Source organism: Chelonoidis abingdonii, chromosome 20 (assembly GCF_003597395.2).
Source record: "Chelonoidis abingdonii isolate Lonesome George chromosome 20, CheloAbing_2.0, whole genome shotgun sequence".
Classification (NCBI taxonomy): domain Eukaryota; kingdom Metazoa; phylum Chordata; order Testudines; family Testudinidae; genus Chelonoidis; species Chelonoidis abingdonii.
The window spans coordinates 6,145,816-6,170,332 of NC_133788.1; the positions used below are offsets into that span (position 1 = coordinate 6,145,816).

At 39.6% G+C, this 24,517-nt stretch overlaps 1 protein-coding gene across 6 annotated transcripts in view; it reads right to left on the minus strand.

Moving 5' to 3' along the window:
• CUX1 (cut like homeobox 1) overlaps nucleotides 1-24,517 on the minus strand; it is a 441,436-nt gene that overhangs the window by 211,852 nt on the left and 205,067 nt on the right. For all 6 annotated transcript variants that reach the window (XM_075074026.1, XM_075074022.1, XM_075074024.1 and 3 more), the window contains exons 5-8: nucleotides 23,229-23,366; nucleotides 12,339-12,462; nucleotides 10,175-10,251; nucleotides 9,046-9,112 (exon numbers count right to left, since the gene is read on the minus strand). In XM_075074026.1, coding sequence (XP_074930127.1) covers nucleotides 9,046-9,112; nucleotides 10,175-10,251; nucleotides 12,339-12,462; nucleotides 23,229-23,366 — 406 coding nt within the window. The remainder of the gene's footprint in view (nucleotides 1-9,045; nucleotides 9,113-10,174; nucleotides 10,252-12,338; nucleotides 12,463-23,228; nucleotides 23,367-24,517) is intronic.

A 24,517-nucleotide genomic window follows, 5' to 3' on the forward strand; every position in this document is an offset into this window, starting at 1 on the left:
GCGTAGAGAAGGACTGAGGTACTGCCGCGCATGTCTCTGTAATTACTCAAAGTGCAGTGAGTGACAGGTTCTAAGCATGTGTGGCCGGTAGGAGTACTGCTGTAAAAAATATCCGATCAAAGGCGCAGGGGTGCTCCGACACCTAGAGTGGAGCACCCACAGGGACATCTCTCAAAGAAGAACTCGGGGGTATCCTTTCCCCCAGACCTACTGGAGAAACTTGTACCAGTTAATAGACTGCATTAAATTGTTCTGCTTCTCTTCTAATCAGGGGCAGTTGCAGTTGGGATAGGCCTGCAGAAGCATGGCGTCTGTGCAGTTGGAACAGATAGCACAGGACAAGATTGTGCAGATGACACTTGTCTCCTGTGAATTCCCCAAGAGCCATGGATTAAGGAAATGGAAACTAGCTTCTTCCATGGGTTATTCATGCATAGGAAGAGATACCAAGGCCAGAAGGGACCACTGCGATAATGCAGTCTAACTTCTCTAACTCAAGCCAAAGAATTTCCACAAAATAATTCCCAGAGCAGATTTTTTGGGGAAAAAACCATCCCAACTTGATTTAAAAATTTATCAGTGATGGAGACTCCACCATGACCACTGATAAATTGTTCCAATGGCTTACGACTCTCAGGGTTCAAAATGTACACCTTATTTTCAGTCAGAATTTGTTTAGCTTTGATAGTGTAGACCTGAGCTAACTCTTGCAGGAGCTTCTTAAATATTTCCGTTGAAAATAATCAGTTCTATTTTCCGGTATAATGTAAAAGGCAGTGTGTTTTTAGCAGTTTAGAAAAAAAAACACAGACATTCAAGCACACCTCTGGTCGTTATCCTAGTTCAGTGGATCACGTTATACCTTTCACTGCTAGATTGAAGAGCCCATTATTAAATATTTATTCCTCATGTAGGTACTTATAGAATGTAATCAACTCACCCTTTAACCTTCTCTTTGTAAAACTAAACATATTAAGCTCTTATTATGATAGGGTATGTTTTCTAATCCTTTAATCATTTTCATGATTATTCTCTGACCCCTCTCCAATTTATCAATATCCTTCTTGAACTATGGACATCAGAACTGGACACAGTATTCCTAGCAGCAGTTGCACCAGAGCCAAATACAGAAGTAAAATAACCTCTCTAATCCTTCTCAAGGTTTCCTTGTTTATGCATCCAAGGATTACAATGATCCCTTTCGGACACAGCGTCGCATTGAGAGCTCATGTTCAGCTGATTATCCACCTTCCCCTTCCCCAAAATATTTTTCAGAGTTGCTGCTTCCCAAGATAGTCTCCCATTGCATAAGCATTCTCTGTTCCTAGACGTATGCATTTACATTTACTCATATTAAAATGCACAGTCCAGCTTACCAAGCAATCCTGATCACTTTATCAATGACCTGCCATCATTATTATTTACCAAGTACCCAACTGTTATGTCATCAGCAAACTTTATCAGTGGCAGCCTTGCTCAGGAAGAGCGATAGTTGCATGATCTTACCATTCATGCTATGTTTAATACTTTGTACTTGTACAGGATTTTCCATCTGAAGGCCTCTATACAATGTCAGGATAAAGCAAATGAACTAGGATAACAACCAGGGGTGTGCTTGAATATCTGATTTTTTTTCTAAACTGCTAAAAACACACTGCCTTTTACATTATGCCAGAAAATAGAACTGATTATTTTCAACGGCAATATTTAAGAAACTCTTGCAAGAGTTAGCTCAAGTCTACACTATCAAAACAGTACATACATTAAACTAGCCACAAGAATTTAACAGAGTCCAAACAGCTTGACTTCAATAGTCACTTTCAAATATTACATTCTCTTTATTTAGATTTATCAAAAATGCACACAGTGTAGATGTTTAAAAGTTCTGAAAACTTGTCCCATTATGTTATCTCCCTCCTTCCCATTCCCCCACTTCAAAACTCCAGCCAGGAGCAGACTTTTTGGCATTATGCGTATCACTTAATCTCTGTAGGCCTCAATTTCCCCATTCAAAAGCAGAGGCTAATGACAACATTTATACTAGGCTCTCAGAGTGCTATATAAAGGTGGGTTCGCATTCAGTAGTAATACTGTAATCCAGAGAAGAACTCCATTACAGGTGAGGCAGCAAATAGCCTTGTAATGTTTCTATTGGCCTAACTGGAAGCAGTAAGTTTAGAACAAACTTCTTGAAAAACGGCCAATTTGGACTTTCAGCCCAATTTCACAGAACCAGAAGGTCTGATCAACTGCAGAATGTCTGACCAGAACCTCCAAAATATTTTCACCTACCACTAGTGTTTGGTGCATTAAGCAAAATATTATCAACTAGGTCTTGTAAACCTTAGTGTAAGTTTTGCATGAAGCATGGTTTAAACCTTTCATAAATCTCCCTCTCTCAAATTCCAAAAACCATTTAGAGTCCAGTGAGATTTAATGCAGTGGTGTTCTTTTTTCTTTAAATTCTTCCCTTCAAGACTGTATGGTCTTACCTATGCTAGCCTTTTCCTCTCTTGTATTTCCTCCCATTATGATCACTGTTGAGGTTGCACCAGTGCTGGCAACTGTAGGAAATTTTACAGCAAAAAGGCTAGAGCATACACCGCTTATGAAACTTCTTATCTTTCATTTTTAGGGAAATCATTTTAACTAGGGAAATAGTTCCAGAGACAGGCATTAGAAGTTAATGAGTCAGCAGGAGGACAGGATGTAGGAAACTTTAAGAGCTAAAAAGCACAGCAAAGAGAAACTATTTTATGTCACGTACAACACAGCCATACTAATCACAGTGTTTCATGTTCAATGAGGAGAAGCAACATTTAAGAACATCTATCAAAATAATTATGTAATGTTGGAGCAAGACTTCTGTTTTTTAATTCAGTCTGGCTTCCAGCACCAACAAACTGGAACATGACAAACATTTGAGAAATGAAATATCGGTACAAACCTAGTACTTAAAGGAGAAAAATTCCTTTTTTTAAAAGGGTGTAAAACTAACTACTTAGGCCCAATTCTGTTTTCATTGTAAATTAGGAACCCCTCTGCCAAAGTCAACAAAGCTAATCTGGATTCAAACCAGCATAAATGAGAGAATTTTGCCCCTATTATATAATATTTGAACCCCAGTCCATTAACACCACATTGGGGAAGGATAATTCCCAAGGACGGAAAGTGGAAAGCTGCTTTCTGTCTAAGAGCCCAGGCTTGCAACCTTTACTTATATGTAAAGTCACTACTACTTTATCCTCCTTCCGATTTACTCTTAAAATCCCATCTGCCACAATGCCTGCACAACACTGCCAGTTTGTGATTGCTAGGCAATGGGTGAGCTACAGCACACACAGCTAGTGAACACAGAAAATATACTTGTACTAATAATATTTTATCCCTATATACTTATTTACTGGCTTCATCCACTTGTTCTATGTTGTCATTAACTTACATTTTAAGCTTGTTAAGGCAGAGACATTTGCACAGTGCCTACCAAAATGGGCCTCCTAAGTGTTATTGATAAATAATTATTATTGAAATAAATGTTTTTTACTGCAAGTCAGATTTACTCATGTGAGTAAAGTTTTCAGATTCAGGCCTATAAAGACTGGAAAGCTATCATTCAGAAATCTTAAATCAAGAGTCTACTGGATCAGAGTGTCCTTTTATCAACTGTGCTCTGTACATGAAAAAGTAATTCAAGATTAAAAAAAAAGTAATCTGAATCTACACTGTAGGGTAATTTGTAACATGGTGCTGATATAGTCTTAATGCTGATATACCTATTCACCCACCTGCAGCGCCCTCAGCTGTAATTATAATAAAATAATTCAAACCTATAAAATGAAGATTGTTCTACTTTTTAAGAGATGAGAAGGGAGGATTATTGTTACATATCATAAAATCATTAGGATTGGAAGAGACCTCAGGAGGTCATCTAGTCCAATCCCCTCCTCAAAGTAGGACCAACACCAGTTAAATCATCCCAGCCAGGGCTTTGTCAAGCCAGGTCTTAAAAACCTCTAAGGATGGAGATTCCACCACCGCCCTAGGGAATCCATTCCAGTGCTTCACCACTAGGGTGACCAGATGAGAGAGAGAAAATATTGGGACACACTGGGGGGCGGGGGGATGTCCACCAGCAGAGAAAAAAAAAAAAAGAAAAAAAAGGCAAGTGCTGCTGGCAGAACGAAATATCAGGACAAATTGTGTCCCGACCAAAGATCAGTCGGGATGCAGGAAAGACACCTAAATATCAGGACATTTGGTCACCCTATTCACCACCCTCCTAGTGAAATAGTGTTTCCTAATATCCACCCTAGACCTCCCCCACTGCAACTTGAGACCATTACTCCTTGTTCTGTCATCTGGTACCACTGAGAACAGCCTAGCTACATCCTCCTTGGAACCCCCCTTCAGGTAGTTGAAGGCCACTATTAATCCTCCCTCACTCTTCTCTTCTGCAGATTAAACAAGCCCAGTTCCCTCAGCCTCTCCTCGTAAGTCATGTGCCCCAGCCTCCTGATCATTTTTGTTGCCTTCTGCTGGATTCTCTCCAATTTGTCCACATCCCTTCTGTAGTGGGGGGCCCAAAACTGGATGCAAAACTCCACATGTGGCTTCACCAGTGCCAAATAGAGGGGAATAATCACTTCCCTCATCTGTCCGCAATGTTCCTACTAATGCAGCCCAATATGCTGGTAGCCTTCTTGGCAACAAGAGCACACTGCTGAATCATATCTAGCTTCTCATCCACTGTAATGCCCAGTCCTTTTCTGCAGAACTGCTGCTTAGCCACTCGGACTCCAGCCTGTAGCAGTGCATGGGATTCTTCCGTCTTAAGTGCAGGACTCTGCACTTGGCCTTGTTGAACCTTGTCAGATTTCTTTTGGCCCAATCCTCCAATTTGTCTAGGTCACTCTGGACCCTATCTCTACCCTCCAGCATATCTACCTCTCCCCCCAGCTTAGTGTCATCCACGAACTTGCTGAGGGTGCAATCTATCCCATCATCCAGATAATTAATAAAGATGTTGAACAAAACCAGCCCCAGGACCGACCCTTGGGGCACGCTGCTTGATACCGGCTGCCAACTAGACATTGAGCTATTGATCACTACCCACTGAGCCCAACAACTAGCCAGATTTCTATCCATCTTATAGTCCATTCATCCAATCCATACTTTTTTAACTTGCTGGCAAGAATACTGCGGGAGACTGTATTGAAAGCTTTGCTAAAGATATATCACGTCCACTGCTTTCCCCATACCCACAGAGCCAGTTATCTCATCATAGAAGGCAATAAGGTTGGTGAAGTATGACTTGCCCTTGGTGAATTCACATGGACTGTTCCTGATCACCTTCCTCTCCTTCAAAATGGATTCCTTGAGGACTTCATCTAACATTTTTCCAGGGACTGAGATGAGGCTGACCGGTCTGTAGTTCCCCAGGTTCTCCTTCTTCCCTTTTTTAAAGATGGCCACTACATCTGCTTTTTTTCCAATCGTCCGAGACCTCCCCTAATTGCTACGAATTTTCAGAGATAATAGCCAATGGCTCTGCAATCACATCAGCCAATTCCCTCAGCACTCTCGGATGCATTAGATATGGACCCACAGACTTGTGCATGTCCAGCTTTTCTAAATAGTCCTTAACCTGTTCTTTCACCACCGAGGGCTGCTCGCCTCCTCCCCATACTGTGTTGCCCATTATCACTAGAAGTATTTACTTCAAGTCTATCCCTGATATAAATGTCAAAACTTTCTTCTGCATTGAATTTTCAGTAAATACTCCCTTACAGATTATTACAAAATCTAAAGATCCCAAGAAAAGTCACCAGTTACCAGGAGTGTGGTATTTCAGGGATACTTTCTTTCATCAAAGGCACCTCAACCCACATGTTAACAGTAAAGTAGCACACACAGTAGGCTTGTTACAATTGAAGGTCCTTTCCCAGTTACAATTCGTGTACGTTGTGGGGGAAGGGGTAAGAGCAAAGAGGAGGCTCTGGAGTTCACTTAAAACAGAATTCCAGCATTTTGGCTGACAGAGCATTAACAAGTCGGTTAGGAATCTGAAACACTTGTTGAAGTGTGCAGCACCAAAACAGAAGCGAAAGAGGATTTGAGTAGAATGTGTGTTCTGGAGAAAAACACAAGGAAAAACATGTAGAGCATTTCTTTTCCTACACAGACAAACAGTCTGTTTTCACTAGGAAAAGAGCTTTTCTTTAATTGGACAATAACTCAAGATCCAAGTTTGCTTTTTCTGTTCCAGCTTTGATAGAATCTCCAGATCAAACTCATTAATGTTGGTTAAATCCAGGTTTGCTGATAGAAATGTGTGAGACCGCAAACAAAATCAGTATTAGGCTTCAAGAGAGGATGTGCCTCTTTAATTGAAAAAGGCAGAGCAATCATTCATTTATTTAACCCAGACATGATTATAATCTGAAAACCTTGAAATCCTCTTACACAACTGTTTTGGCAAGACTCTCTGTGTTCCAACAAATATTAAACTGTGCTTGCCATTTGTCTAAGGAATCTTGCATTAATAAACATGAAGAAGAACACTTTTACCTCCCACACTCAATGAAAGAAGAAAACAAAGACCAGCTGTATTCATCAATGGATCCTTGTTCTGTGCATAAAGGCTAATTACATTTTACTTCAAGCCTACACATGGAAAACTTTACTGCTGCCATCTTGTCAAATTCAGCTTCTGATATTCCAGCTGACACACTGCAATGACTGCACATCATAAACTTATTTTCGTCATTAACACCTTCAGTGCCCTAGACATGAGATATCTGTCCAATAAAAGAAGGCGGGAGAAGGGTGCTCAGATGACAAGTCTCCCAGAAGAAGAATATTAAGTGGTCTATCTGCTCATTAGTGAGAAGGGGAAATCTTTATGCAACATGTGACAAAAGGATTTAATACTATTAAAGGTTTTAATTTCAGAAACTGATCTCATTCTAAGCTGCACTGCTAGCAAATGGTCAAGAACATGGTTTCGGTTGTGCTTTGCTTTGCACATACCACATTGTACTAGAAAATTTAGAAAACCACCACAAGATAAACAAGCAATTTTTACTCGTTAAGTTTCAGATACATATTTATTCTAAACAGTTGCTGTGGAAAAATCCAAGCCTGCTGAGATACCTAATGCTTAACTTATCCTGCTGTGCTTTTCTCTTTTTTATAATATTCAGATACTTTTGACATTTCAGACAATTACCACCAATATCTGCATTCCACAACTGAAAGTCATACAACCAGTATTAACTTAAAAAAAAAAAACAAAAAAAAAGTTGACTTCCTTGTCTGTAAGCATTTCAATTCATCTGCATCAAATCACAGAGGACCAGAACCACTTTTTTTTTTTAAATACATGTCAAAGATAACAATCTATCAAAGCTATTAGCAGTTCAGATTATTTAAACCAAAAGAATTTAAAAAAATTTATTTCCCTTTCACCCTTTTTGCTGTTTGTTTATTTTTCATGTTTCTCTCAACTCGGACAATGAAAATACACTATTAGTTTAACTTTCATTTATAGTCGGTTCCTCTTTCATGTTTTCATGCAAGCTGCAAAATTTGGGTTGCAAACACTGAAGGAGACTGTTTTTTACTTTCTGTGTAAATAGTTTTGTAAAACAATCATAAGAACATTTCTGTTGATGTCAGATTAAACTAAGGTTTTAGAAAAGCAACCTTATATAGAGGACAAAAGAGATACCAGCCTATATTCTTGACTCCGGCCACAAAATCATTGCATTACAGAACACAATGAAAATGTTATCTGATGTGCTACTTGTTGGTTCTACTTAACTATAGGTATAGCTAGCAAGGATCATAGGCGAGACTAACTCCAAATATTCTGTATATAACTATCTCAGAAGGAAAAAAATACACTAGACAGTTTACCAAATAGTTTAAAGTAAAATTTTTCCCACCTTAAAATAATTACAGCGGAAGGAAATCCCACTTTTTGAAAAGAAGAAATCCACCATTTTGCCAGTGAAATATTTATACAAAAAACAAGAGTTTACATGTTTGTGTGTCCTCATCCATGACAGAGGCTTGTGCATCCACTGTAATAGAAATTTTTAATAACAGAGCTAGTGTCATCAATGATACCAACCCATGGAAAAGGATAAGCAAAATCTATGCTAATTTCTAGCTCCATTAGAAACACAGTTCCAGCTGATACACACTGATAAGAATGCAATCAGTAAGAAAACAAAATACATCCAAATTCTGAGTGAGGTGTTTCAAACAAGAGAATTTTAAAAATGCATTTAAAATTTAATTAACAGAGTCCATGTAAGCAGGGGATAAAAATTGTTTCTATAGTAAACACTGAACCTTAACAATTAAGGGCCTAGGCACAAGTTTCAAGCACTGTAGCTTGAATCTCAGAACTTGCAACATTAGTCCCTAAAGAACTAAACTTTGATGCAGATTTAGACAACTGAAGAACGGTTGCCAGCAGGCCTCTACTACAGACTACTACTACAGACAGATCTCTACCTACCAACATCTTATAGGCAAAAACATGACCACCACATTCCTCTTATTACAAAGGACTAGAGATTATTGCAATAAGCTATGGCCCAGCATAAGAGGTAATGTTTTGTTGCCCTGGAGTCGCACAGGAGGGGAGATTGTGACTTGGAGAGTCAATCTTCTTCTTGATCTCCCTACTGCTCCACGGAGGGCATAAATTGTCCAAGGTCCTTATGCAACACAATTTTTGTTCCTGTAGCACGCTGGTTTGTTAGTTGGGACAGAATCAAGGCTCCACCCACTCTCTGCCCTGTTGCACCACCTCCTGCCCTGCCCACCCAAGACAGGAGAGGAACTATGGACTCTGTGGAAGACACACTAGTGTAATCAGTCTCAGTACAGGATATTCAATTATGCCTATGTTTTCCTACTTATTTCTCCATCAAAACCACCTCCATCTCATCCTTCTTTCCAGTTATAACATGCAAAATTAGGAAGGTGGGATACTAAAAGAAGATACGTAAGAAGAATATAGTGAAATCTTACTTTGCAGTAGTTTCTTCATCATATTTTGTTTTAAGGTCAAATAATTCTGTCCGAGTTTTTTCCAAGGCTAGAAGGCATAAAACATTGAAACATTACTGGTACTGTAACAGACCAGTTCTTTGTGCAATGTAAAAAGGCTACGCAATTTTTTATTCCACTATAAACTGTTTCCTGTCAAAAAAATCATTGTGCATTAAGTATTCTACCTGACCAAACAAATAATGACTTAGATGATTAAAAGGTTTTAAGAGTTATTTTTCTGTATTTTTTAATGTTTCTTTTGAATTGTAAAAGTTTCCAGTTACCATTCTGCTTAATGTAGCTAGACATTATTCATTTCACATTGCTCCTTCAACTAAAATATTTATTCCAATCAGTCCATCGAGTCAAATTTAAAGGTCTTATGTTCACAAGGAAAAAGGAATCCAATGGGCCTTACCTTAGGTGGATTGGCAAACACAACTGTGCAAGGATGAATAGCAAAGTAAACAGCAGGTTGCTTGATGTGAAGCAGAAATAAGATTTACATTGAATTCTGACCATTACATATAGTACAGATTAGGGATGTGAGAGACCAGAGCACAAATCAATGTGGAAAGGCAAACATGGATATAGTCAGCAGCTCTTTGGCCTGTTTTAGTTGCAGGAACATTCCAATGACGTATCTCCTATACTATAAAGGTTTTACCCACTACGGCCACCAGTAGTTGGCTATAGCACAAGTATGCATTTATTTGATAGATACAGAGTTTAAGGCCTGAAGGGACTATTAGATCATGTAGATTGATCTGGCCCAGGCCATTAAATTTCACCCAGTTACCGCTATACTGAGCCCAATAATTTGGATTAGACAACAGCATTTCAGTCTTCAGGAGACTAAAAACTGCAGTATGCCACAGGCAGAGAACAGGGGAGAGATCAAGATGCCACCAATGCCTGAGGCCCCCAGCCTAAGAAGCCCAACAGAAGCTTTGATTTGCAGGGCAATTTTTAAGCATTGCTGGATCTTCCCCTGAGTCCTAACGTAGACTTGCAAGATCTGATTCAAGCTCAGTCCGGATTTCATTTCATTGTATTTATCCTACCACCAGCCTGACCATTGGTATAGATCATAACAGCAATGCCAAACCTGTTTGTAAAGCTTGAACTTTGTGTTCGGCCTCCTCCAGCTTCGAGGTTGTCGACATCTGTGTTTCTTGCAACTTTCTGAAAAAGGAAAAAGGAGAGATGAAAATGGAGCTGGTGATCTTGTTTACCAACTTAATTGTATTTTGCAATTTTGAGAGAGACAGAGATTAACCAGCTCAACTGTAATCAGGCAAATACCACCACCATGTATACTACAAGATACCACAATGGGAACCACTAGACACTTCTCATGGAATGCTGTGCATATTTTGGAATCCTGGTTATTAACATGTTAACAGTGTAGCTATTTCAAAATTTAAGCTGTTAACATAATAAAAGAGTTGACTGCTATCTACGTGATATCTTTAGTGGAAGGTTTTCCATAGCATAATTTGTTTTGGAAATACCACATACATTAAGAAAATTGTCACCACGCACCCACTGTTGTACAAAATTAGCACAAGAAGAATGATACATTGCCATTTTTCAATCATAATGAAGGAATTTGTTGCTATAAATGATATCCTCAATAGATCTGACAGATGTTTCATCATAACTGCAATGGATTCTAGATGCAACAACAGTATTAACCACCCCCTAAAAAAAACTATACACATTTCCTATATAACAGGATCAGAGCTTTCAATATGCTCACATTTCTTATGTCCATAAGCAACATTCCCTTATTTGTATCAGTTACAGCACACGCTTTCATGTAACTTGGCCATCCAGTCACCAGACTCTTTGCTACAGGCCAGCTTATAAAGCCTACACTATGCATAGAGTTGCTGTGACATCCTTCTGGAGACTTTTAGCTATTCTGCAGATTTTAAATAGTACTGATAGTCCATAAAGCGCCCAATATCCTAACTGTCTCCCTGGGAAACATATTTAAAAAAAAGTCCTATTCAGACAAAAATCAACCAAAACTTTCTAACTGTCACAAATCTTGAGTATTACTTTGTATGTTTATGTATTCTCTGATACAGTAATTTTGAACCAGACAATACATTTTCTTTTCTATCAAACTTGTTAACAAGTATCTATGGCAAGAAACTCAAGTCAAAGTTTTTTTCCCTCCATATTAAACTATATAATTTTAGGTTGTGTTTTGTAGTCAAAAAGCACCTCTTTAACACACAGCCTTTTCTGTAATTTACCTTCCACTGAACTGTCATTACTTTAATTTTATTTTTTTATATATACGTATGTAAACTGGATTTGTTAGAAACAAGAAACTTTGGTCCTATTATACAACAAAAAGTAACTATCAAATATTGATTTAAAAAAGTATCCCCCAGTTCACATGTAGCTTCTTCCCACTCATACCTTAATCTAAATGATCAATCCAACCACCCACACAAGCAGCCTAGGAAAATGGTATGCCTTGAAGTATGTACTGAAGATTCCCAGATCCAGCCACTGTTGGACTAAGGGAGGGGTACCTAAGTTGAGGGTTCATCACTGAACCACCATCTGTTAACACTCCCCTTTCCATAATGCACAGTCTTAACTTCCGTGACAGCTGATCTAAATTATAGAAAAGGTTTGTAGTTAGATTTTGATAGCTTTTGAAAAATAAGAAATGCTTCCAAGTCTGCATTAAAAGAAATCAAATAAGTGAGAAATTAATTACATATTATTTTGACATATAGGAGAATGCAAACTCTTTTCAAAATTAAGTTCTGAGTGAGAGCCACAGAGCTCTGCCTCACTACCAGATTCCTGTTACCATGCAAGTAGGTATCCATATTGCTGGGTACAATATTTCCTCTTAAAATGCTCTGTGTTGAACTGATGTACAATGGTACTATGACACACAAGACTGACTGAATTACACTGTAAGCTAATGGAGAAAGATTAGCGTCACAAAGGACAATCCAACTAATGAAGAATAAAAGTAGGTTTGCACTCTTCTGAAAGTAACATCCCAAATACATCAGTGCAGTGAAGTAACAATCTGTCCTTGTTTCACTTATTCACTTGCACAATTGTCTTTCTGTGTAAAGCTGAGTATCAAATGATTCTGTGTCAAACAAATCACTAGAATGATTCAATGTATGAGCTGTCTCAATGAACTGAAGGAAGGACTCTAGCTGGGAAGATAAAGCAGAAAAATATGATTTCCTTCCCTCCATACAACACCTACACGCACAAACACTCACCTCTCCTTCTCTGCAAAGTCATTTTGTAATTTTTGTTCTTTTTCAAGAGCTATATTCTCTGCTTGGTTCTTCAGGGTCTGTTCATATTCTCTGATTTTCTCTTTAAGTGCTTTTATTGTAACCTCTACAGAAAAACAATAGGCAAAGAATGAGTTTACACAGCAGCATGTGGCTACAAGAATACAAGGCTCTCTTTACCCTGTAGGCTCAGTGTGTTTTAAACTTTAGCTCTTCATCTCTGACACAAAATCAATGGATACGAGTCTCTTCAGAGGCCTTTTACTCCCTAAATGTTAAACTGAACTTTAAATGTTTAGGCTGAGAAGGATCAATGGATTTTGCTGGGAAGCAGAGCTATGGTTTCTATAACATGACTGAAAAAATCAATTGTAAAATATAATATCACCTTATTAACTAGTCTCAAATTAGCTCTCTGCTGAGTGGAGATAAATAAAGTTCCACTGTGGGTTCAAGTATGAATTTACACAAATAGTTCATATATATTATTGTGGCTCATGTAAAAAGAAGCAGTTTTAATATGGCTCTGTACAGATTCAATCTTTCACTAATTGAACACACACCAGCTTCAGAACTGATGAAAAATATGGCAATTAGGGTTTAACTGCTGTGTTAACACAGATCAGATTTAATAGACAAACTGGAATCCTTCATATTTTTGTTACAGCAACTGACATTGGCACGGAGACTCTCACTCCACCCATATCTAAGGGTAGAATTCTTTATGCCTTAAGGCTTACAATAGGAAAGCAAGGTACGGACCAAGACAAGTGTGCTTTGCAACAAAAAGAGGGTCTGGAAAGAAATCATATTTAAAGAAGACCCATAAGCTGGCAATACTTTAATGTTGCCAGGGAGAGATGTAGCACTCCAAGAAGTTACGTTATTTGGAATATTGGTGAAAGGAGAAAAATATTACCGGTGCAAAAAAACTGTCCATAAACAAGTTGGAAAGACAAATGCCCACAGGCTGAAATTGATCGAACTTATACTATGTAAAATTAGGTCAATGGAATTTTGCTATTATAAAACCAGAATAAGTGAGATCAGAATCTTGGTGTAGGGAACACAGAGGGAAAAGTCAGAGCTATTTTGACCAACTAATATGGAAGAATTGAAATGGTAACAAATGCACATAACCAACCACCTGCTTTTGACTAAACATTACAGTACTTTTAGACATTTTAAAAAAAATCAACTGAGGCTCATTAAATCATATCATGGCATGGTATCCCCTTTTGCCCTATCAATCTATCGTATTCTTGAAAACCCAAGGGAAAATTCTTCCTTCAGACCTGCAAAGTAGATCTGAACACTGACATTTTCTTGGATGTGCAGAGTTGGTATTTGCCACTTGGACTGGAGAGAATTTTGCCCTAAATATTTTCATCACTAAAATGTAAGAAAACAAAATGAACTAAGTAATATATAGAACTCAATTCAGCACTGGAATGAGTAAGTGCAGTTCCACTAAGGACCATGAGAGATGTTCCTGCTTGCACCCTGAGACTTTAAAAGAAAAAAACTAAAATGCCTGACTCATTCAAAGCTACACAGATGTGAAAAAGTACCAGTAAAGGGTCATGATTTAGGCCCAAACCCTGTTCACACCTATGCTCACTTGAGTAGTCCCAGTGAAGTCAATGGAATTACCCCACTCCAGGAAGTAAGCACCTTCTTTATAATCTGTGCTGGCTAAAAGTCAATAAGCAATTACAGAAATACCACGTGTGGGGGATGGCACTTACAGGAACAAGAGAGTTTTGCGAGGGAGTTCTTCAAGTTAAGGAGGAGAGGTTACATTACCCTTGGGTGAGTTTCTCTGTTTTTTTGTCTCCTTGCTTCCTTGCCATGTGTTTGGTAGACTGACAAATATATTGTGGTCTGTTTTGGGGGCTGTGTGCTGAGCCCAGCAGCCTACTAATGAGCCTCTCGCCTGCTATTTTTTGAACCCTAACCCCTTTAGAATCCCTTGACAAGGGGGCAGGGCTAACTCAGAGAGAACAGGAGTTTGAAAAGCCAGCTCCTAAGTGATCAGCTAGTGAATAGAAGCAGCAAACGGGAGTTTTGCAAGGGAGAACAACAGGAAGATGCATCCAGAAAACACACTCTAAACTTAGACCAATAGCTTCCCCTCCCCCCCCAAACTAAACAAAACTAAAATACACAAACAAACAAAAAAAACCCTGCAAGAGTAAAAGTAATGCAGGCAGAAATCCAGGAGCAGATTAGGGGCTATCTAGTTTATTACACTGAATGTGGCATGTTCAGTTATCTGCCTTCTGGGCAGGTGACACGTGTGCGCATGCAGTGCAAGCAGCTCTTGAACTCCAACAGACACAGTACAGGCTCTGGAGGCCAGACTGGCTGAACTGGAAGAGCTAAGGGAAACAGAGGAACATAGACAAGACTTTCAGGCACACAATAGAGTGGTCCCAGCCCTAATCTGACAGCCTCTGTATTGTTAAGGAGGATGAAAATCTCAGGTAAGGAGTGCCTAAGGCTGGAGCAGAATGAAACAATCCTATCGTTGGGACTCTCCTTCTAGCTTATGTAATGGTATCCTCTCACAGTGAGGATATCCCTCTAGAGCAGGGAGCAATTATTAGAAGAGACAGGTAATACTGACGGGGATTTGATTATCAGGAGAGAAGGTTACTCACCTTATACAATAACTAATGTTCTTCGAGATGGTTGTCTCTCTGCATGCTCCACTTTACATGTCTTGAAACATTGTGCTTGTAGTTGGAGATTTGTGATAGTGCCTGGCTGGGCCGTGCATGCAACACTGCCATCCTGCACCATTCTGAGTCGTAACATAGTGGTGTACAACCAACCATTCTTCAGTTCCTTCTCTACCTCAGAGAATTGATTTTAAACTTCACAGTAGAGGGGATAAAGGAGGAGGGTAGTGGAGCACCCACAGGGAAAACCATCTTGAAGAACCTCAGTTGCTGCACAAGATGAGTAACCTTCTCTTCTTCGAGGAATGTCCTTGTGGGTGCTCCACTTTAGGTGACAGTTAAGCAGTGCCCCTCAGTGGAAGGAAGGGGCTTCGGAGTTGCTGTAGCAATGGTGGACAGCACCATGAGTCCAAAGCAAGTATCCAGTGCAGATTGTTGTTCAATGGCATAGTGTTTTGTGAATGTAGGGGCTGATGCCCAAGTTGCTGCTTTACAAATGTGAATGATAGGTACATTACTGAGGAAGGCTACTGATTTTGAAAGTACGCTAGTTGAATGCGTACGGATGCCCGCTGGGATTGGTAGATGAAAGTTTTCATAAAACAGACAGATTCTTCCTGATACCCATCTTGATAGTTTCTCTCTTTGATTGCTCCATTATTGAGACAAATAGTCTTGGGGATTTTCTGAATGGTTTTGTTGTGTCAATGTAGAAAGCAAGAACTCTGCAAAAGTCTAGTGTGTGGAATGATTCTTCCCTTTCATCTGCACGCAGTTTTGGAAAAAATACAAGTCAGTAGATAAGTTGATTAAGGTGAAATGGGGGGGTGACTTTGGGTAAGAATGTGGGATGTGGTCATAAGGTGACCTTGTCCTTAAAAAAGAGTTGCGTATGGGGGGGGTGCCATTAACACCCCTGGTTCTCCCACACGTTTGGCAGACATAATGGCGATAAGGAAAGCCACCTTTATTGATAAATGTAGCAACAAATACATCACAAAAGGTTCAAACGGTTAACCCATGAGTGTGCGTATAAGATGAGGCTGAGGTCACGCATTGGCGGGGGGGGGGCTGTCACTGTTGGGTACGTGTTCTCAAGGCCCGTAAGAAAGCATTTAGTCATCAAGTGGGCAAATACAGAGCTCCTCTCCACTTTGTGAAAAGAGGTGATAACTGCTAAGTGTTCCTTGATGGAACTTGTGGAAAGGTCCGATTTTTTAAGTTCAAGTATGTAGTCCAAGACCCTCGGTATAGGGGAAGATGTTGGTAGGATGTTTTTATCCTGGCACTATTTCCACTTGTGGACATAAGTCCTTCTTGTAGTGGGATTGCAACTGTTGAGCAATACCCTTCTCAGCCATGAAGTAACCAAGCCCTGAGGCAGAGAACTGCGAGGTTGGGATGGCAGATGTGACCTGTGTCCTGAGTTAGAAAATGAGGTACTAAGGGAGGGCTGAAGGTGGGCATGTCGCCATTCGTAGAAGGTACCAGAACCATTTTTGTGAGGGCCATGTAGGCGCTATTCGGGTTGTCTTGGATTTCTCTCTCTTGATCTTATGTATGACCCATTTTAAGAATGGACTCAGTGGGAATGCATACATTAGTGGTGCATCCCATTTGATAAGGAGAGTGCCCCCCAGAGAGCGGGGGTCCTAGTCCCATATTGCAGCAATATCGTGGACATTTGGGGTTCAGCATTGTTGCAAATAGTCTATGGTAGGGATTCACCATAGGTTGAATATCATATGTAGAATTCCAGGATCCATTTCCCATTTGGGATTCTGTGCAAAGTCTCTGCTTAGGATGTCCACTATCGTATTTTGGCACCCTGGAAGGTAAGATGTTGATATGTGAATGTTATTGTTGATGCACCAATTCCAGTACAGTATTTCCTCTATGCATAGGGATTGTGATCATGCACCCCCTTGGCAGTTTATATAGAATATGCATGCTACATTGTCTGTAAGTATCCTGATGTTTTTGTTTTTGATAAGAGATAGAAAGTGGTTGCAAGCATTGCGAACTGCCCTGAGTTCCAACAGGTTTATATGTAGTATGGACTCTGATGGAACCACCAGCCCTCGACAATATTGTTTAGTAAATGTGCTTCTCATCTTATCACAGAGGCATCCGTGGTGACTGTCATCACTGGAGCTCTTGGTAGGAATGGGACTCCTGGGCAGACATTTGTCCACCAGTCGAGTGTCCCCTTTACCTTGCCTGGCATCATGAGAGGTCTGTTTAGGTTGTGCCTGCGTGGGATGTACACTGTTCAATGCCAGGATTATAGGCATCTCATGTGAAGACTGGCATGCTCAACAACAAATGCTGTTGCTGCCATGTGTCCCAGTTGATGGAGACATGTTCTGGCAGATATTTGCGGACTGTCCTTTACCGCTGAAATTAAGTTGATGAGCGTGGTAAAGTGTTGTTGAGGTAGTATTGCTGTAACGCAGTCAAGATGAGCTCTGAAAAATTCCAGTTTCTGGAGGGGAGTCAATGTGGACTTTTGTCTGTTTATCTGCAGACCTAAGTTTGTAAAGAGGGTTATTGTGCTCTGAGTGACGCCTAATGCTTCGAGCTGGGGTGGTGCTCTAATGAGATAGTCATCCAGATATGGAAATATTATGACTGACTGCAGAGTGTGCTGCTACTACTGCTAATACTTTTGAGAACACCCTTGGAGTGGCTGAGAGTGTGAAGGTAATACCTTGTACTGGAAGTGTTGCTTCCCTAGGGTGAACCTCAGGAATTTCCTGTGTGCATGATGGATAGTAGTGTGAAAATACACATCCTGGGTGTCAAGACTGAGAGCCAGTCCCCTCTCTCTAATGTTGGAATTATAGTTAATGTCACCAATTTGAAATGTTGAGTTCTTACAAATGTGTTTAGTTTTCTTAAGTCCAAAATGGGTTGCCACCCTCTGGTTTCTGTGTTAGAAAATAATGTGAAAAGAACTCTTTCACCTTGTGTTGTGCTGGTACTAGTTCTACTGGTCCTAGTTGCATGAGGTGGTTTATTTCTTATTGCAACAGGTATTCATGAGAGGGGTCCCTGAAGAAGGATGGGGAAGGAGAGCAGGTGAGTGGGAAAGAGATAAAGGGGATGGAATAACCATTTTGAATTATTTCCAGAACCCATTTGTCTATGGTGATGGTCTTCTAGACCTGGTAGAATGGTAGCAGTTGATCTCCAAATGGTTCTGTTTCCAGCATTGGAGAGAGTGCTGGTCTCAAGTCCTCAACCACACCTTCAAAATTGTTGTCTCAAGCTGGATATTTGGGACGTCGAGGGTTGATTTTGCATCTGCCAATGCCTGAAATGTTTTTGTTTGCGGCGTTGGTCATATTGTCCATACAGTTGTGTATAGCAGCATGAACGGAATCTCTGTAATATCTGCCTTCCTTCTTTTTATTTGCAGGTGCAAAAATTCCTAGTGATTTTAGGGGGGCCCTGGAGTCCTTGAGGGAGTCTTGTCTGCAAATAGTTTCAAGCCTTCAAAGGGCAGGTCTTCCACTGTTGACTGGACTTCCCTGGGGAACCCGGAGATGCACGGATTTGCCTGGGGAGCCAAGATGCACGATGCATGACCACCAATGTTGCAATGGATCTCCCGGCCAGGTCTGTTGAGTCAGGTGAGGCTGTAGCACCGTGCTGGTAATGAAGAGGCCTTCAGCAATGTTGGCTTTACACTGTTTTTTTTTTTGGTCATCTGGCAATTATGGTAATTTTCTGGTAATATTTCTGGTAATATGGTAATTTTATAGTAATAATTATGGTAATTTTCACTCCATGCATTTGAAAAAGTGGGTTTTTTACCCACAAAAGCTTATGCCCAAATAAACCTGTTAGTCTTTAAGGTGCCATCGGACTCCTTGTTGTTTTTGTTGATACAGACTAACACGGCTACCCTTCTGATACTAACGACCTCTAATCCATCTAACAAGAAAGAGAGGGTGCCGCTGATAGCTCCAACTCAATCTAAAGATGGTAGAGAAGGAACTAAGGGACCGTTGGCTGCACACTGCTATGTAACCACTCGGGAATGGTACAAAAAAGCAATGGTGTGTGTGCAGTCCAACCGTTCACTGCTACCACAAATCTCCGATTACAAGCGCTGGGCATTAAGACACCTAAAGTGGAGCACCCACAGGGACACTCCTCAAAGAAGAAATATAGATAGCTGGGTTTGTGATGACCAGGAGATCCTCATACTAAATTACCTGTTGGGTGCAAAAGCTGCGGAGCTCACGAGACATCTAGACAGATGTATGTGCAGTGCTGGGTAGCAGCTAGTGGTTGTGGTCCATGTAGGTACCAGTGACACAAGGAAAGGCAGGCAAGAGGTCCCAGAAGCCAAATTTAGGCTGCTAGGTAAGGGATTAAAGTCCAGGACCTCTGAAATACTTTCAGTTCCATGTACAGGGCCAGAAAAAGAGGCAGAACTGCAAGGTCTCAATGCATGGATGAGATGACTGTGTAGGGAGTAGGGTTGTAGGATTATTACAAGCTGGGGAACCTTTTGGGAAAGGAGGAACCTATATAGGAAGGACAGGCTCTACCTAAACCAAAATGGAACCATACTGCTGGAAGTTCCTTCACTGGCGATTTTCAAAAGGAGACTGAATAGCCATCTGTCTTGGATAGTTTAGACACAACAAATCCTGCATCTTGGTAGAGGGTTAGACTGGATGACCCTTGCAGTCCCTTCTAAACCTAAGGTTCTACGATTCTATGTAAAATTAAAAAGTTGTAGAGAATTTTTAAAACTAAGGGCTGGGGGAAAGCTGACAGAAGCAGAGACTCCCTTGTGGATGAATTTATTAATGAGGGAACTCTACATCCTAGTAAACAGGATATAAAAGAAGTTGGTAAAGTGCAGGTAAGAGCTAGTGAGGAACAGTCGAACACAAGAGTCCCATTTAAATACAACACCTATAGGCAAGCAACTGAATATTGACAAAATGCACAAGTACTCTTATAAAAATGCTAGATGTCTAAATTCTAAGATAGGTGAACCAGAGTGCCTGGTATTAATTGAGGATAATGATCTAATAGGTGTCATGGAAACTTGATGGCATGAGGACACAGTACTGTAATTGGATGGTACCAAATATATAGGAATGACAGAGTAGGTTGTGCAGGTCGGAGAGTGGCACTGTATGTGAAAGAAAGCATAAAGTCAAATAAAAGTAACACCCTTAAATGAATCAAACTGTACCATAAAATCTTTATTGATAGAAATTCCATGCTTGAACAATAAGAGTATAGCAGTAGGAATATACTACCAACCACCTGAACAGAACGGTGACAGCAACTGTGAAATGCTCAGGGAGATTAGAGAGATTGAAAATGCAGATACAGCAATAATAATGGAGGATTTCAAGTATCCTCAAACTGACTGGGTATGTGCTACCTTAGGAAGGGATGCAGAGAGAAAATTCTAGACACCACAGATGCTGCTGGTGGAACTCACAAAGGGAGAGGCAATTCCTGATTTAGTCCTAAATGGATCACAGGATCCAGTCCAAGAGGTAAAGAGATGACCTGCTCTGTAACAGCAACCACAATATAATTAAATGCAACACTCTTGTAAGGGGCAAAATGACAAAAGACACCCATCACAGCAGCATTTCACTTCAAAAAGGGGGACTACATAAAAATGAGGTAGCTAAACAGAAATTAAGAAATGTGTTCCGACTGCATGGAGACTGAAAACAGCAAAATAGAGGCTCAAACTAAATGCACATCTCAAACCAAATTCAAAAAAAAAAAAAAAGACCAAAAATATGCCATAGTGGCTAACCAGAGTAAAAGAGGCAGTTACAGGCAAAAAGACATCCTTTAAAAATTTGAAGTCCAGTCCTAGTGAGGAATATAGAAAGAAGCAATCAAGTATAAAAGTACAGGAAGGCAGGCCGAGAAAGAATCTGAAGACCAGCTAAGCTAAGGACACATAAAATCATGAATGGTATGGAGAAAGCAAATAGGGAAGTGTTATTTACCCCTTCACATAACACAAGAACTAGAGGTCACTAGATGAAATTAATAGGCAGCAGGTTTAAAACAAAGAAAAGGCAGTACTATTTCATACAATGCACAGTTAACCTGTGGAACTCATTAACATGGGATATTGTAAAGGCCAAAAGTATAATTGGCTTCAAAAACAGATCCATCGATGGTTACTATAGCCAAGACGGTCAGGGATGCAATTCCATGCTCTAGGTATCCCTAGACTGCCAACTGACAGAAACTTTCAGGCACAGATCACGGTCAGAGACAGGATACTGGGCCAGATGGACCATTGGTCTGACCCAGTATGGCCATTCTTATGTTTTTAACTTATTTAAGACCATGTACAACCCATCTATGGAAAGAAATCAAACCACCCTCAACTACTAACAGGACTCTGCAGGTCATTCTTAACATCTTCACAGCATTTCTGTTTAAAGTATGGCATAGAACGGCAATTCCAGAGTGAAACACTGATCAAAGATGACTTGGTATATAAATGAAATAAATACATATAGCATAAAAAAGCCATTCATAATAAATGCAAATTTTGTAGTTGCATTAAAGGGCCCGGTCCCATTGGTTTCAAGATCACAAGCTCTTCATGACATGTTCTTCTACATGTTTGCATGACATTTAGCCATAATGGGCCTTGGTCCGACTGAGGTATTTAAGTGCTGCTCCTGTCAAAATAAACAATTAAATAAAAAGCAAACAACCAGAGTTGAAGGTCCTTTACACTTTCCAAGATCAGGCCACAAGCTCCTACACAAAGGTGGTCAAAATGCATGACCAACGGAGTGCCACAAAGTGATCTGTGGTCATGTCTCTACTTTCATCAAATTAGCACAACTGCGAAGGGTAGAGCTCCCAGTATGCAAATATTACATCTGTTGCAGTCCAGTCTGAAGACCTGCATGCTGAGGGACCTGCAATCTCAATGGGCCACTCCCTTCATATTAAAGAGAGAGGTGGCTGTAATATGCGCCTTTTGCTACAATTTAGATGCAGTAAACTATGACCAGTAAACTGTCGATTAGACTTCTAGCTGGGCAACGTCTATTCTCCTATGTGGTAGAACAGGGGTCGGCAAACTTTCAGAAGTGGTGTGCCGAGTCTTCATTTATTCACTGTAATTTAAGGTTTCATGTGCCAGTAATACATTTTAACATTTTTAGGAGGACTCTTTCTGTAAGTCTATAATATATAACTAAACTATTGTTGTATGTAAAGTAAATAAGGTTTTTAAACTGTTTAAGAAGCTTCATTTAAAATTAAATTAAACGCAGAGTCCCCCGGCCCGGTGGCCAGCACCTGGGCAGTGAGAGTGTCACTGAAAATCAGCTCAAGTGCCGCCTTCGGCATGCACGCCATAGGTTGCCTATCCCTGTGATAGAACAATTGGCTGCTAGTGTAACTCAGAATTGGATATTTACAAGGAAACCACAAGTTGTGTGTAAAGGGAAATAGGTTTAGAGCGAGCATATTTTATTTCCTGGTGCAGGAAGCATGTTTTTCTGAAAGGCAAGAAAGCCTGGATATTTTCAGAGAGCAGGTTTTTGCACCTTAGATAATAGTCTTTTCATGTACCGTGGTCACCTTAAAAAGCTTGCCAACTGCCTTAAAAACTGAAACATTACCTCTGTATTTGCACTATTACCTGGGCATTCCCTATAGTAATTATACAGAATGCTGCAAGTACTGAGGTAACTTTATTAATTTATCTGAGGAAAAACTGAGCAGAGAAGATATACTTTTTTAAAAAACAAAATAAAGTTATTAACAAATAGTGGATTAAAAAAACACTTGTTTGGCCTTAGACCAGTCTTACTATAATCTCAGTATTTAATGACTGATGTAACTTCAGTATGCTAGTTGGACCACTAATAAGTAGCGCTGAAGGCAACAACAGAATGCTTAAAAGAAGACTGCCCAGCTATTACCTGATACTGTAGGAAAAGTTCTAAAGAAAATCCTATTGGTCCTGTCAAAGTAAAATAGTCATATGCAGACATGCAAATTTAAAAGTGGCTATAAGCATACAATGTCTTTCTTTATTAAATACCAATATATATGCACACACTAATTTTATGAAATACAATTAGGGCTAATCCTAACATTCTTCAAACTGTTAGAATTACAATCTGAGAGAAAGAGTGCAATTTTTTCCACCTACCTTGATTTTTCACTTCAGCAAATTCCTTGTTGTATTCCTCTAGAGTTTCCCTAAGTTTCTGGTTCTCTGTTTCAATATCATGCATTCGCTGGACTTTCAGCTGAAGCTGCTGTCCTAGATCCAGAGCTGGAACTGGATCTAAATAATAAAAAGACAACAGCAACACCGCTACAGCTTTAGTAGCTCAGAATCTTGAAATTCTTTGTGGAGGAATTCTCCTTCTTCCTTAGTTAAAAGGACATTCTAATGGTCATATGCAGTAGTGTTGTAGTAAGGCCTAAGTCTGATTTACTTTCTTCTGCTTCCCCATGTGTTTTTTGAAAATTATATACAATTCTTTATATTTAAGCTCTCCATTATCTTCTAAATGATGAATACTATCTTTTTAAAGTGACAGAAAGTATTTTGATAATATCTTTAAAATGACACAGATTAACGAGGCATGAAAGTCTCGAGATCCAATCTATTTTCATGAAAAAAAGACATTAATGTACAAGATGTTTTGTTGTTCCTTTGTTGAGTAAAAGAACAAAAAATATATTAAATACTGATTAATGGAGTCCTTTAAATACCTCCCCTTTCAAAGAACCATCCTTCTGAATAAGCTTGTACCTTACCATAAGGCCCTCAGCCATAAAGCACAAACAAGTACAGCTGTGGGGATCCGTGAAAGATGTGTTATTTGATACCAGAAACTCTTGTGTGAATACGATTACAAACCTTTGGCTCATTTCCTATCAGGGACATTTACTAGTAAACAACTGACGCGAATGCTAATAAATATTAATTCTGCTAGTCGGAGATTTTATGGTATTTATTCTCTATTTTTCTTACACAAATTAAATAAAAATTTGGAACACTTTATATGCTCTCCTACTGTCAATTCTATCATCTTCTATTCTGCTAAAAACACTTCTTACAATATACCTGCCATGTATGGATAGAGAATTTATTCTGGGATCTCAGCTTCCCAGTCAGTGTAGGAAAATGTTGGAGTCCAATGGGCTTATAAATAATTATTGAATGCATTTCTGTTATGGGCGCCAGCATCACTTGTGAAATGGCTGCAAAGATTTAGTCTCCTGTTGAGGAATGCTAAACACTGAACTCAGTGGATCAACAACAGTATATATTAGGGAGTTCACTTAATTTTCAAACACCGTAGTCATTAATTTTTCAGACCACCCTCAGTCTCTGGAAACATAATAAGTTTATTGTACCTCTGTTAACACATTAAGCATGAGCTTGTGCGTTTTTCAATATGCCAGTGTTGTTTCACAGTTTATAAA